Raw genomic sequence first — 16,312 nt, forward strand, 5'->3', positions numbered from 1 at the left:
TTAATTAGCAAATCACAATGGTTTTGTCTAGAGAAGTAATCACTATAGAATTAAAATGGCTGCCTCCTTGTTGCACCAACAGAAACCTGTCCTGGAATGTTAGGACAGAAGCCAGTGAGCATGTGCAGTAGGAAGCTCCGCTGCCGTGACCTGGTGTTATTGTTATTCAGAAATGCAGGGCACACAGAAGTGCGAGCGGCCTCTTCTTACCTCAGCACCTCTGGTATCTCCAGCATTAGTGGAGCAACGTCCTAACATTCTAAGACAGGATTCTCTCAGTGAAACAAGATGACGGCCATTTTAATTCCATAGCGATTACCTACCTAATCAAAACTGTTGTGATTTGCTAATTAAATGTATTTAGGAATTTATAATGACTTTAACCTTCAGTTAGAGTTTTCTAAGCCCGGAGAGTCCTTTTAAAAACTTAGGCTACTTTCACATTTCCGTCTTTTGTGTCACGTCGCAATCTGTTGATTTTTGAAAATGCAGGATCCTGCATTTTCCCATAGACTTGTATTGCCGACGGATCGCGACGTGTGGCCGCACGTTGCGTCCGTCGTGTACTGGATTGCGTCGGGTTTTGGCTGACCGTCGTCACAGAAAAACGTTTAAGGGAACGTTTTTCTGTACGTCACATCCAGTTTTCCCGTCTGCGCATGCCCGGCAGGAAATGTCTCTGACTCTTTCCTGCCCGGCAACGCAGACGGAAATGTGCAAGCAAACACTTCCGTCGGTACGTCGCGCCGACGCTTCGTGACGGGCGACTACCGACGGAAGTGTGGAAGATGCCTTACTGATATCCGCCAAACATGTACGGTGCAAGTTAGTATAAGGTGTGTGGAGTGGGCTCATGGGATGAGCCAGCACCATACCTGGCAGATAATGGCTTTGTTACAGCCAGGACCTGCCCCTAACAACTGTGGGTGGCTCTATTTCTGATAGCGGCATTAACAGCTCGCCAGCATGGAGGCGGTATTCTATGCGCCCATCACTCTTGATGTGACTAAGGGTCACTGACAGGTTGGTCTAACAGCTGAGGGTCTGTTGAAGACCCCTGTGCTTGTCATTACAGAGCGCTGTTGAAAGACTGATTTTTTTTTTTTGCTATATACAGATACTGTATACTGCGGAATTGCTGCATATAGAAAAAGCTTGTTTTTCATCTTTCCTCCCTTCTCTGGCTCTATAAAGCCAGAGCTGTCACTCACTAAGGGAAAATAAGTTGATGGGAAGGTGTATATAAATATCTGTCCTCGCCATGATGCACCGAGCTCCTGTACTTGGTTTGAACTGTCATTTTGTGCTGATAAACTCCCTTTATTATGCAAGAATATGGTGCACCAAAAACCCATGTTCATGTCTTCTGCTGGCAATATGGACACACCGATGCATTCATTTTTTTTCACAAACACAGACTAGTCCCCTATATTTACAGGCAGGAGTCTTTGAATCTGTGGAAACCTTGCTTTCTGGTTTAGAATAACACAAAGGCCCCTTTCAGGTGTCCTTCATGATCTTTGTCTATTTTTCACTGATTGCTAGATAGAAGCTTGAGACGTCTCCATCAATTTATTTTGCATATAGTAAAAACGGACTAAATACTGATGAAAATGTCTCTTCTTTTCACGTATGAGAAACAAAAGGTAATCTATTGTTGCAGACTTGCACTGAGGCCTCATATAAAGTTGTCCCACTTTACACAGCATGCTTCAGGACATCATATGTTACATTATACTCACTGTACTGTGGTATGTAATATATAATACGAGCTCAAACATTGATGACCTGCCTCGGCATTAAATGGATTTGGTTGTCATCGGCCTTCAACAGCTCTCCTGTTCCATTATTGCTCATTGGTTCCATGTGTAACAAGTGATAGTTGGGTGAAAAGTAACCATAATTATTTAACAAAGTAGAGTTTCAGGATGTGTTCTTATATTTGGCTACAACAGATTTTATAAATACCTTGGACCCATAATACAGAGAGCTGTGATGTGTGCTGCCAAGCATGGGTCTGTTAGTTCATCACTTGAGTGAGGTTGTACTGCAGGTCACCGATGGGGGCAGAGAGGGCTTCAGTGAGATCCCAGAAGTTGAACCCCCAACAATTAAAGTGGAGACCTATCCTAGCAGTATGCCTTCACTTTGTAAGATGGGAATAACTTTGTTTTTTTTACCTATCATTTCTGTCTTGTATAAACAATGTGAATATAACATTACAGAGTAAATTGTTCTGCTATAATTAAAGACCATACATTTTTCTCTTTATTAATGTGCAGTTCCAGAATATGAATTTTAGTGCACTAATAATGCCCAGCGAGGTAGAACATTGGGCAATGTGAAGAGAAAATGCTTGGAAAAACAGAAACATTTCAGCTGCAGTTCCACTTGGAGCTTCATCAGTTTGTGACGGGTGCGGACTGTGGACACATGCCTCAGTCTTCTGCATTTCTAGCATATTCTGGACATTAACTTCCCGATGGGCTGACTTGGCTCTGAGACACTGTGGACATCTCAGTTTTTTGACTGGAACTGGAAACTGAAGAATCATCAGTCATAGGTCTCCCGCATACTGTCTCCATGATGCATCCCCGAAACTGAAACAATAAGACTTTCTTTGAGATTCGGATATATGTCATTCATCTACAAGAATAAAACGGTATTGTCATTCTGATTCTAGCACATTTAATGAATGTGTATAATTTATCTGCTAAAGCTTTCTATTAATCTCTCTGACTATTGTAGTAGCTGCTGTGCCAGATTAAAAGTTCCTGTCCTTTGAGTCAAGGCCACACTTGCCATACTATTGGCTAGTATGCTATATTTTGTGCTTAATCATACTCATTACCTGCTTGTTCATGAAGGAATATATGACGGGGTTGTAGACACAAGCACTCTTGGAGAAAAAAGCTGGGATGGTTACAAAACGCAGGTCAAGCCCATGGTTTCGGTTAGTCACCATGTACATGGCCATAGCCGCGTAAGGAACATAACACAGACAGAAGGATCCGATCATAACTATCACCATACGAGACACCTCTCTTTCAGCCTTCTGGGTGGTTGCAGATTCCTGCTGTTGTGCCGCAACCTAGAAGGAAAAAAAACATTGTAAAAACAAAAAAGAGCCTACAGAAAGGGTAGAAGTAAACAGAAGGGCACATTTATTAATGTAAGGAACAAGCATATCAGCCTCTGAAAATTACTTTAGGTATCTTTGTGAGCCTGCTAAAAAAAACATGACAATTAGGGCGATCAATGAGTGGAGATAGCTGCCACGAAAGGTAGTGAGTTCTCCTTCAATGGAAGTCTTCAAACAGGCTGAACTGACATCTCCCTGAGATGGTTCAGTGACTCCTGCATTGAGCAGGGGGTTGGACATGATGACCCTGGAGGTCCCTTCCAACTCTAGCATTCTATGTAAGGCAGTGTTCAGCTTGTCGCTGAGCACTTTGTTCCCTGTTTGTGTTCCTCAAGAAGCAGAATAAGTTAAAGGGGTTATCGCATGAACAATATTATCCATCTAAAGAAGAGGTGATGAATGTAGGATCACTCGGCAGTTAGACGGCTGGGTCCCTCACCGATCCGGAGAACAGAGTCCGTGTTTGCATGAATGGAGCGCTACATGACCATCACTTCAGTCACCACATATGGATCTATAGACACATAGAAGTGAATGGAGTGCTGCTCATGCATGTGCACTACTGCTATATTCATATAGGTGACATAAAACGCCCGTTCTTGGAATCAGTGGGACCACTGGTCTGACCCAAAACAAAAATGTAAAGAAATTATACCCTCCCTGATTGCCTTCAGGTCCCATGCCAGAGCTCATCTGCATCACACACTGGGAATGCTCACACAGTAAATCACTGGCCAAGCGAAGTCTTCGAGCAGGTTAGCTTCGATTCCTTCCATATTAAAGAGAATGATGTAGAATTTGGACCACATTTTTTGGCCTCGGTATATTGAATATCTTTAGCATAGAAGCTGTCTGTTTCAACCATTCAGCCTGTCTGGAGACCCCAAAATGTCTGTAACAGTCTGTCAAGAAGCTCTATTGCTATCGTGGAGGGTGGAATGGGGGCATGCCTGCCTAATGCCAGATTAGGAGAGGGAACAGGTAAGATGGACGTCCACTCACCAATCTGGGAGCACCTAACTGGAAACCTGGCTCGCAAATTGAGGAAAATACATTTTTTTTTTTAGAGAAGACCAGTTCATATTTAAAGAGGACTTGTCACCAGATCAAAAGTAACCATTTTTTTCTTAGTATATTTCAGCTCCTCTTAAAAGTGTATCATTCTGTTGTTTTTTTGTTTTTGTTTTTTTAAATCAGCTGTATTGTTCAAAAGATATGGCCTTTTTATTTAGTGCTTATTTTTATGCTCTTTCCAAGGGGGTGTGGCTCAGAGGGCAATAATGCAGAGCAGCCTAAAGACATGTTCCCCCCAGAGAATCCTGTGAGCTTTGCCCCCTTGTAAAGACAGAAAAACTGAATAAACAGACTCATAACCATATGGCAGTTAAAAAAACAAAAATGTTTTTTTTTTCTATTTGTGAGGAGCGGGAATAAATTAAAGGGAACCTGTCACCCCCCCCCCCCAGGCGTTTTTAACTAAAAGAGGCACCTTGTGCAGCACTAATGCTGCATTCTGTCAAGGTGGCTCTTTTAGTTCTGATCCCTGCCAACGCTGCAATAATCGCTTTTATAATGTGCCCCCTCATACCTCGAATTAGACCTGGGGGCAGGTCTTTCTCCCCTAACACAGACGCACCACAGCCGTCACTCAGGGCCTCTGTGCGCTGGGCGCCGCCTATTCCTTTATTAGCGTCCCCGGCGCCTGCGCCGTAAGTTCGAAAGGCAGCACAACTGCGCATGCCTGAAAAAAAAACTTACAATGCAGGCATCGGGGACGATAATGAAGGAAGAGGAGGCGGCGCCCGGCGCGCAGAGGCCCTGAGTGACGGCTGTGGTGCGTCTGTGTTAGGGGAGAAAGACCTGCCCCCAGGTCTAATTCGAGGTATGAGGGGGCACATTATAAAAGCGATTATCGCAGCGTTGGCAGGGACCAGAACTAAAACAGCCACCTTGACAGAATGCAGCATTAGTGCTGCACAAGGTGGCTCTTTTAGTTAAAAAAACCTGGGGGGGTGACAGGTTCCCTTTAAGAGTAAAAATGGGCAGCTTTTCATCCGGTGACAGATCCTCCTTATGACAGTGTCCAGTACGAGGCAAGCCTTGCTTAAAGAATAGCGTGCTGTAGGCAGAGACCCTGATTACAGGGATGTATCACTTTCTGGACTTCTTGGTGTAGTTTGGATAGAATCCTTGTTTTCTTTGTTATAGTTGTAGCACTGGTAAAAATGCTGAGCCCTGATTGGCAGCGTTTTGTGTACACTGCGAATTGGCAGAAAGTTGCCAATCAGTGGTGAGGGCTGAGTGCAGGGGCTGGGACTAGGGGTAGGCAGGGTTGGCACTTGCCTAGGGTGCTGCCTCCCCGAGGGTGGCGCACATGCTCTGGTAGCAGACCTTCAGCAAAGTGACAGCCGGCATTAATACAATTGATGTCAGAGCCACCCAGGACAGGAGCAGAGGAGCTGTCATCGATTCCCTGCCCTGCCAGTCTCTCCAGCAGAACGCAGGCCACTTCCAGCCTGTGCGCTGTTGGAGAAGGCACATGCAGGGGATGTCGGATGGTGTGATGCGGTGATGTCATTGCGCCATCCAGCATCCAGCGGCTGTGGTGTACGGGAAGCCGGGATTAGGTGAGTATAAGCCTTTTTTTTATACATATTTTGCCAATTAATGGGGACATAAGAGTAGGTCGCTATGGGAGACATACAGTGGGGCAAAAAAGTATTTAGTCATTCAGCAATAGTGCAAGTTCCACCACTTAAAAAGATGAGAGGCGTCTGTAATTTACATCATAGGTAGACCTCAGCTATGGGAGACAAACTGAGAAATAAAAATCCAGAAAATCACATTTTCTGTTTTTTTATCATTTTATTTGCATATTATGGTGGAAAATAAGTATTTGGTCAGAAACAAACAATCAAGATTTCTGGCTCTCACAGACCTGTAACTTCTTCTTTAAGAGTCTCCTCTTTCCTCCACTCATTACCTGTAGTAATGGCACCTGTTTAAACTTGTTATCAGTACAAAAAGACACCTGTGCACACCCTCAAACAGTCTGACTCCAAACTCCACTATGGTGAAGACCAAAGAGCTGTCAAAGGACACCAGAAACAAAATTGTAGCCCTGCACCAGGCTGGGAAGACTGAATCTGCAATAGCCAACCAGCTTGGAGTGAAGAAATCAACAGTGGGAGCAATAATTAGAAAATGGAAGACATTCAAGACCACTGATAATCTCCCTCGATCTGGGGCTCCACGCAAAATCCCACCCCGTGGGGTCAGAATGATCACAAGAACGGTGAGCAAAAATCCCAGAACCACGCGGGGGGACCTAGTGAATGAACTGCAGAGAGCTGGGACCAATGTAACAAGGCCTACCATAAGTAACACACTACGCCACCATGGACTCAGATCCTGCAGTGCCAGACGTGTCCCACTGCTTAAGCCAGTACATGTCCGGGCCCGTCTGAAGTTTGCTAGAGAGCATTTGGATGATCCAGAGGAGTTTTGGGAGAATGTCCTATGGTCTGATGAAACCAAACTGGAACTGTTTGGAAGAAACACAACTTGTCGTGTTTGGAGGAAAAAGAATACTGAGTTGCATCCATCAAACACCATACCTACTGTAAAGCATGGTGGTGGAAACATCATGCTTTGGGGCTGTTTCTCTGCAAAGGGGCCAGGACGACTGATCCGGGTACATGAAAGAATGAATGGGGCCATGTATCGTGAGATTTTGAGTGCAATCCTCCTTCCATCAGCAAGGGCACTGAAGATGAAACGTGGCTGGGTCTTTCAACATGACAATGATCCAAAGCACACCGCCAGGGCAACGAAGGAGTGGCTTCGTAAGAAGCATTTCAAGGTCCTGGAGTGGCCTAGCCAGTCTCCAGATCTCAACCCTATAGAAAACCTTTGGAGGGAGTTGAAAGTCCGTGTTGCCAAGCGAAAAGCCAAAAACATCACTGCTCTAGAGGAGATCTGCATGGAGGAATGGGCCAACATACCAACACCAGTGTGTGGCAACCTTGTGAAGACTTACAGAAAACGTTTGACCTCTGTCAAACAGACAATGTGATTTTCTGGATTTTTATTTCTCAGTTTGTCTCCCATAGTTGAGGTCTACCTATGATGTAAATTACAGACGCCTCTCATCTTTTTAAGTGGTGGAACTTGCACTATTGCTGAATGACTAAATACTTTTTTGCCCCACTGTATGTGGAGCTGGCTATGTGGGACATACAGTACAGACCAAAAGTTTGGACACACCTTCTCATTTAAAGATTTTTCTGTATTTTCATGTCTATGAAAATTGTACATTCACACTGAAGGCATCAAAACTATGAATTAACACATGTGGAATTATATACGTAACAAAAAAAGTGTGAAACAACTTAAATTATGTCTTAGATTCTAGGTTCTTCAAAGTAGCCACCTTTTGCTTTGATGACTGCTTTGCACACTCTTGGCATTCTCTTGATGAGCTTCAGTGTGAATGTACAATTTTCATAGTCATGAAAATACAGAGCAATCTTTAAATGAGAAGGTGTGTCCAAACTTTTGGTCTGTACTGTATGTGGGACGTAATAGGGGCTGTCTATGTGAGACAAAAGAGGGGCTGACTATGGGGGATATAAGAGGGGCTGGTTATGTGGGACATAAGAGGGGCTAGTTATGTGGGACATATGTGGGACTGTGGGAAACGTTATACCTGGGCTGTGGGGACATCATACTATATAGAATATGTGGCGAGCAACATTGTGTAGGGGGCTGTGGGGAGAATTATTCTGTATAGGGGCTGTGGGGGATATCATACTGTACATTGGGGCTGTGGTGGACATCATAATGTATATTGTGGGATGTTGTGGATATCACACTGTGTGGATGCGTGTGATCACCATCATACAGTGTAGGAGAACAGTGGGGGGGATATAGTTTGGAGAGGACAATGTGGTGGGCAGTATGAGGGCATAATCTGAAAGGGAACAAAGAATGGCTATGGAGAGGAGGCAGCGTGAATTGGGGGCACAGTATGGAGAGAGGTTAGCATTGTGGGGGGACAATGTGGAAATATAGAGAGTGTAAGGGAAAACTAGAGGGGGAACAGCCATGGTATAGACCGTGGTTTATAAGGGCGGACAGTGTGGCGGTTATAGCTGATAGTGGCAGACAGTGTGGCTCATTAAGGTGGACAATGTGGAGGTCATCTACTATATAATTGTCTAAGGGGTACTTCCGTCTGTCTGTCTATCTGTCTCGGATATTCTAGAATACCCGATGCGTTAGAATCGGGCCACCATCTAGTATACCATAAAAGGCTTATTTAAGTCATAATATGGACAGATAAGCACAGAGCATTTTAATAACAGTTATTTTTATGGGGGACCATGTTGGGATGTGCTGCAGAAGAGTGAAGTCTGAAGAGACAAGCTGTGGATATGAAAAGTCATTATGACATCTTGACAAGATGGAGACGAAAAGAAAAAAAAGACTCAGAGAAGAGGTCACCATAACGTATCTGGATGTAAATGTTTACTTATTGATATTGACTACGAATCATCAGTACTGTGGTTCCTGTATGGTCCGCAGACTGATAAAAACTCCCAGCATTTTATTACCATTGTTAAGGACATACTGGAAACTGTAGGTTCATGGATACAAATGTATACGGGCCTGACTTAGAAGGATTCAGCTTGTCAGTTTTTAATCACATGATGTCATAAACCTAATGGAATAGGGAACAATTATCTAGGTAGAAGGGAAAAATGAGCAACTGTAAGTACACAGTGTCATATAATATGATCACTGCAATATATTGAGGTAATAAAAAATTTGATTGGATGAGGACAACGGGAAGGAGGGGGAGTGCTTCTTTAACCCCTTTACCCCCAAGGGTGGTTTGCACGTTAATGACCGGGCCAATTTTTGCAATTCTGACCACTGTCCCTTTATGAGGTTATAACGCTTCAATGGATCCCAGTGATTTTGACACTGTTTTCTCATTACATATTGTACTTCATGTTAGTGGTAAAATTTCTTTGATATTACCTGCGTTTATTTGTGAAAAAAAAAGGAAATTTGGCGAAAATTTCGCAATGTCACACAAAATACTTAATAAGTTTTCCCACATGTCTACTTTACATCAGCACAATTTTGGAACCAACATTTTCTTTTTGTTAGGGAGTTATAAGGGTAAAAAGTTGACCAGCAATTTCTCATTTTTACAACACCATTTTTATTAGGGACCACATCACATTTGAAGTCACTTTGAGGGGTCTATATGATAGAAAATACCCAAGTGTGACACCATTCTAAAAACTGCACCCCCCAAGGTGCTCAAAACCACATTCAAGAAGTTTATTAACCCTTCAGGTGTTTCACAGGAATGTTTACAAAAAAATGAACATTTAACTTTTTTTCACAAAAAATTTACTTTAGCTCCAATTTGTTTTATTTTACCAAGAGTAAAAGGAGACATTGGACCCCAAACGTTGTTGTACAATTTGTTCTGAGTACGCTGATACCCCATATGTGGGGTAAATCACTGTTTGGGCGCATGGCAGAGCTCAGAAGGAAAGGAGCGCCATTTGACTTTTCAATGCAAAATTAACTGATAATTGAGATAGGACGCCATGTTGCGTTTGGAGAGCCTCTGATGTGCCTAAACATTGAAACCCCCCACAAGTGACACCATTTTGCAAAGTAGACCCCTTAAGGAACTTATCTAGATGTGTGGTGAGCACTTTGACCCACCAAGTGCTTCACAGAAGTTTATAACAATGAGCCGTGAAAATAAAAAAATCTTTTTTTTTCCACACAAATTATTTTTTAGCCCTCGGTTTTGTATTTTCCCAAGGGTAACAGGAGAAATTGGACCCCACAGTTGTTGTCCAATTTGTCCTGAGTACGCTGATACTCCATATGTTGGGGTAAACCCCTGTTTGGGCGCACGGGAGAGCTCGGAAGGGAAGGAGTACTGTTTTACTTTTTCAACGCAGAATTGGCTGGAATTGAGATTGGACGCCATGTCGCTTTTGGAGAGCCTCTGATGTGCCTAAACAGTGGAAACCCCCCAATTCTAACTGAAACCCTAACCCAAACACAACCCTAACCCTAATCCCAACTCGTAAATGTAATCCAAACCCTAACTTTAGCCGAAACCCTAACCCTAACTTTAGCCCTAACCCTAACCCTAACTTTAGACCCAACCCTAACCCTTACTTTAGCCCCAACCCTAACCCCAACCATAACCCTAACCTCAACCCTAACTGTAGCCCTAACCCTAACTTTAGCCCCAACCCTAACCCTAACTTTAGCCCCAACCCTAACCCTAACCCTAATGGTAAAATGGAAATAAATACATTTTTTAAAATTTTATTATTTTTCCCTAACTAAGGGGGTGATGATGGGGGTTTTTATTTACTTTTATAGCGTTTTTTTTAGCAGATTTTTATGATTGGCAGCCATTACACACTAAAATATGCTCCACATTTTGAGAGCTGTAATTTTTTCCATATTTTGGTCCACAGAGTCATGTGAGGTCTTGTTTTTGCAATTCATGAATTTCCTTTGGGGGGGCGTTTATACAGTTTTATTCTTCGGGTCAGTACGATAACAGCGATACCTCAATTATATCTTTTTTTTATGTTTTGGCGCTTTTATACGATAAAAATGATTTTATATAAAAAATTATTATTTTTGCATCGCTTTATTCTGAGGACTATAACTTTTTTATTTTTTCGTTGATGATGCTGTATGGTGGCTCATTTTTTGCGGGACAAGATGATGTTTTCAGCGGTATCATGGTTATTTATATCCGTTTTTTTAATCGCGTGTTATTCCTTTTTGTTTGGCGGTATGATAATAAAGCGTTGTTGTTTTTTTTTACGGTGTTCACTGAAAGGGTTAACTAGTGGGACAGTTTTATAGGTCGGGTCGTTACGGACGTGGCGATACTAAATATATGTACTTTTATTGTTTTTTTTATTTAGATAAAGAAATGTATTTATTGGAGCAATATTTTTTTTCTTTATTTAGGAATTTATTTATTTTATTTTATTTTATTTTTTTTACACATTATAATTTTTTTTTTATTTTTATTTATTTTTTTTACTTTTTTACATTTCCCCAGTGGGGACATCACTATATATATGATCAGATCGCTGATCTGACACTTTGCAGTGCACTGTGTCAGATCAGCGATCCGACAGGCACAGCAGGGAGGCTTCCCGGTACCTGCTCTGAGCAGGCGCTTGAAAGCCACCTCCCTGCAGGACCCGGAAGGCCCCCCGCGGCTATTTTGGATCTGGGTCTGCAAGGAGGAGGAGGTAGGAGACTCTCGGAGCAATGCGATCACATCGCGCTGCTCCGAGGGTCTCAGGGAAGCACGCAGGGAGCCCCCTCCCTGCATGATGCTTCCCTATGCCGCCGGAACGCTGCAATCATCTTTGATCGCAGCGTTCCGGGGGTTAATGAGCTGCGATAGTCAGCTGACACCCGGCCGCGATCGGCTGCGCTTCCCCCGTGAACGCGGCTGATCGCGCTCGACGTACTATTCCGTCCATGGGAATTAGGGCCCACCCCACATGGACGGAATAGTACGTCCAATGGCATAAAGGGGTTAAAAACAATTATTTGTATCCGTATCCCTTTATCTGTTTAGTTTCCATTAGGGCATCTGTTAAATGATGAACACTTTAATTGAAAACAAACGGCCTAACCCCCTAAAGTACATCACTCTATTGCTTGTATTTTTTGGTGAAACAGGAAGGGGGGTACTTTAGGGGTCATGTCCTTAGTCACTGACCTATTCCTTTACTTGGTTGTTGAGGGTTCAGCGTGGTGGAGCGCCATCAGCTTCATCTGTCTAGGGCACCAAAATACCTTGCCCCAGCCCTGGCTGAGTTACACAGATTAGACAGACTAACCTGCACAGGAGGCCTAGTCCTCGCGTGATAATCTCCTGTTGATAAAACGCTGATTGTATTGAAACTACAGCACACAGCCTAATAAGTAACACATCTCTAAAATCAGGGTCTCAGCCCCCACATTATGCAGCTCTCAGATTTAATAGCCAAAACCTGCTGACAAATTCCCTTTAATCAATCTTGGACCTCATCTAATATATAATTGCCAATCGGCTCTGTCACAGCTTCCGGCGATTTTGTCGCTACCACAATCCACCGCGCCGGAAGTAGCCGACTGCCATATTGAAATACCCAAGTGATGGGTATTCCAATATGGCACCCGCTGGTGGTACCGGGCCCTTGCGCAGTACCACCAGCAGGTCATATCATACTCACCTGTTCAAGACGCGTCACTGCATGTCCCTGCTTCTCCAGCACCGGCAGCTTCTTCCTGTGTTCAGCGGTCACGTGGTACCGCTCATTAAAGTAATGAATATGGACGCGACTCCATTCCCATAGGGGTGGAGCCGCATATTCATTACTGTAAGGAGCGGTACTATGTGACCGCTGAACATAGGAAGAAGCTGCCGACGTCAGAGACCATCTGTCAGTGAGAAGCAGGGACGGCGCCAGGAGCAGGTGAGTATAACAGGGGAGGGTGAGCATTGCGCGATATTCACCTGTCCCCGTTCCACCGCCGGGCGCCGCTCCGTCTTCCACGTCGTCTGGCTGTGACGTTCAGGTCAGAGGGCACGACGACGTGTTTAGTGTGGAACGGGGACAGGTGAATATCGCAAGTGTCGGGGGCCTGCTCAGGACAAGAGGTGAGTATGTTATTTTTTTTTATCGCAGCAGCATATGGGGCACATGTTTCTATGGAGCATCTTATGGGGCCATAATCAACATTTATGCAGCATTCTATGTGGCAAATGCTTCTATGGAGCATCTTATGGGGCCATTATTAACCTTTCTGCAGCATTATAGGGGGCAAATGTTTCTATGGAGCATCTTATGGGGCCATTATTAACCTTCATGCAGCATTATATGGGGCACATTTTCTATGGAGCATCTTATAGGGCCATAATCAACCATTATGCAGCATTATATGGGGAAAATGTTTCTATGGAAAATCTTATGGGGCCATAATCAACCTGTCAGGACTCTGAACATTTTTTATTACCTTTTGTGCATTACTGCCCTTTTCCAAGATGGCGTCTTTGGTCTCATGTGCACTGAATCTTCCTGCTATAAAACTCCACCCCAGCCTTCAGTCTGTGCTAGAGTATTCTGCCTTGCATCCAGCTCCTGACCTCTGGTGACTCCCTGGCTATATACCTGCTCCTGTGAACCTGTAGGGTTATCCTGCTACTCTGCTCTGAGTTCCTGCTGCATACACCAGTTCCAGTAATCCTCCTTCATCTGCTGCTCGTGTTTGCTTCCATCTGCATTTGCTGGACATGTAAGCTGTTTCTGCTCTGCAAGAACCTGAGACTATTACCCAGACCTCCCTGGTTGAGCTAAGATATTATTTGAACTGCCTTATAAGCATATCTATCTGTGTTTTGGACTAAGCAAGGACTCATTCGTGTCAAGTATCCTCAAGAATAATTGTGCTTCATAGACTTTCTGCATGATTGAATTTTCCTCTGAAGTTTCCTATAGACTGCTAAGCTGCATTTAATATTTACTCCAAGTGTTGTGGACTTGAGTTTCTCTCTGCAGCTGTTTGAATCACCATGTGATAATATAGACTTTACCACTTATAAAACTGTGTCCTGTAGTTGTCTTGTTTCACGCAAAGAGTCTCCTGAGTTATCCCCTATAATTATTACACAACCATTATGCAGCATTATATGGGGCACATGTTTCTATGGAGCATCTTATGGGGCCATTATTAACCTTTATGCAGCATTATACGGGGCAAATGTTTCTATGGAGCATCTTATGGGGCCATTATTAACCTTTATGCAGCATTATATGGGGCACATTTTCTATGGAGCATCTTACAGGGCCATGATCAACCATTATGCAGCATTATATGGGGCAAATGTTTCTATTGAGCATCTTATGGGGCCATAATCAACCTTTATGCAGCATTATATGGGGCAAATGTTTCTATGGAGCATCTTATGGGGCCTGTTGTGAACTCTGTGTTCAGGCTCCCTCTTGTGGTCACTGGTGGTATGGTGTGACTTTTGCTTTGGGCTCCCCCTGGTGGCTTTGCCTGTTATCCTGCTGGCCTGACGAAGGCAGACGCCGAAACGCGCGTCGGGGCTCGGCACATCCCAGGGACTTCTACCCCATTTGGCTCACGCAGCAGGTAATATTAGGTGGCCTCCTTTTCTTTGTATACTTTGTTTTTGCCTCTTGTTGGACAATTTATCTTTAGGGTCACTATGACCATATCACTATGATTACTACATAATTTATATCGCTTAGATCCAGCATTATTATTTGGCACTAATATCTGCAAACTCAGGTCTTCTTTTGAGTCACACATATACATATATATATATATATTTTGTACTGGTTGTATATGCACTTTTTAATGATTATTTATTTATTATTATTTTCCTGGCTGCTACATGTAATTTTTGCCCATGGGTATAGATTTATATATACTATCACATTAGGTGTTATATTTATTTAATTTGACTATTTGTCCCTGGGGATGTTCCTTTTACGGTATTTTTCCCACTGTTATATCATATAATATATATTTTAATAAAATTTGTAATTCATATTTTGGACTTTGCTTCGGTTTTTCTTCGTTTGTTGTTCTATATGGTTCCGAATGTCCATTCTATTTTTCCATTGGTGCACATTAGTGGTTATAGATTTAGATATATATACATTTTTTTCTCTTAATTACAATTATTGAATGCACCGTGCCTTGAGATATATCTAACTGTTATCCTGCTGGTCTCTGGCTATCAGCTGGTTCGTTATCCTCTGGGAGGTTCCTATATAGCTCTGTTTTACTTCCACTTGTTGCCGGCTGTCGATGTAATCAGTGCTACTCAGATTCCTTCTGACTACCTTGCTCCCAGTCCATCCAGGATAAGCTAAGTTTTGTTTGCTCATTTTTTGATCAGCAGTGTTTATCATGTTTTCTGTTCCAGCTTGCTAAAATGTAATTCCCTCGCTTGCTGGTTGCTCTAGTGGGCTGAGTTTCTCCCCACACACCGTTAGTTGGTGTGTGGGTTCTTGAAATCTCAGGATGGATATTTTGTAAGGGTTTTTTATTGATCGCATAGACCCCTGCTCTATTTTCTGCTTTCTAGTACTAGTGGGCCTCTTTTGCTGAATCTGATTTCATCCCTATGTATGTGCCTTCTTCTTACTTCACCGTTAATATTTGTTGGGGGCTTCTATATCTTTGGGGATTATTTCTCTGGAGGCAAGCGAGGTCTTTCTTTCTCTTTAGGGGTAGCTAGTTCCTCAGGCTGGCTCGAGACGTCTAGGAATTTTTTAGGCACGTTCACCGGCTACCTCTAGTTGTTTTGGATAGGTTCAGATTTGCGATCAGTCCAGTTACCATCTCCCTAGAGCTCGTCCTTAGTTTAATCACTTGCTGATCTATTTGTGATCCTCAGCCACTAGGGATCATAACAGTACAGCCGGCCCGCAAAGTGTTAATTGCATGGCAGAAGCAGGAGAAAAGAAGCCTTGAGAATTTTTATTTTTTTTTCTTGTTGTTGCCGTGTGTCTAGCTGCTGTGCTAGCTTCTCTCCTCCTCTTAATCTTGGTGTGGCTCTGAGTTCAGCTGCTGACATGGATGTCCAGAGCTTGGCTTCCAGTCTGGATCATCTTGCTGCTAGAGATCAGAGTATTCAGGATTTTGTTGTTCACAGTCCTATGTCTGAGCCTAGGATACCTATTCCAGAGTTGTTTTCTGGAGATAGATCTAGGTTCCTAAATTTTAAGAACAATTGTAAGTTGTTTCTTTCTTTGAAACCTCGTTCCTCTGGTGATGCCGTTCAGCAAGTTAGGATTATTATTATTTCCTTTTTGCGTGGTGACCCTCAAGATTGGGCCTTTGCATTGGCGCCAGGGGATCCTGCATTGCTCAGTGTGGATGCGTTTTTTCTGGCCCTTGGATTGCTCTAAGAGGAACCTAATCTTGAGAACCAGGCTGAAAAAGCGTTATTGGCCCTCTCGCAGGGGCAAGATGAAGCAGAGGTGTACTGCCAGAAATTTCGGAAATGGTCGGTGCTTACTCAGTGGAATGAGTGTGCCCTGGCTGCAAATTTCAGAGAAGGTCTTT

At 43.3% G+C, this 16,312-nt stretch overlaps 1 protein-coding gene across 1 annotated transcript in view; it reads right to left on the reverse strand.

Moving 5' to 3' along the window:
* Positions 1-369: 369 nt before the first annotated feature.
* The window catches only part of OPN1SW (opsin 1, short wave sensitive), a 38,667-nt gene continuing 22,724 nt past the window's right edge, over positions 370-16,312 (reverse strand). The window contains exons 4-5 of the mRNA XM_077264352.1: positions 2,852-3,091; positions 370-2,600 (exon numbers count right to left, since the gene is read on the reverse strand). Coding sequence (XP_077120467.1) covers positions 2,472-2,600; positions 2,852-3,091 — 369 coding nt within the window. The 3' untranslated portion in view covers positions 370-2,471. The remainder of the gene's footprint in view (positions 2,601-2,851; positions 3,092-16,312) is intronic.

Source organism: Ranitomeya variabilis, chromosome 5, assembly GCF_051348905.1.
Source record: "Ranitomeya variabilis isolate aRanVar5 chromosome 5, aRanVar5.hap1, whole genome shotgun sequence".
Classification (NCBI taxonomy): domain Eukaryota; kingdom Metazoa; phylum Chordata; class Amphibia; order Anura; family Dendrobatidae; genus Ranitomeya; species Ranitomeya variabilis.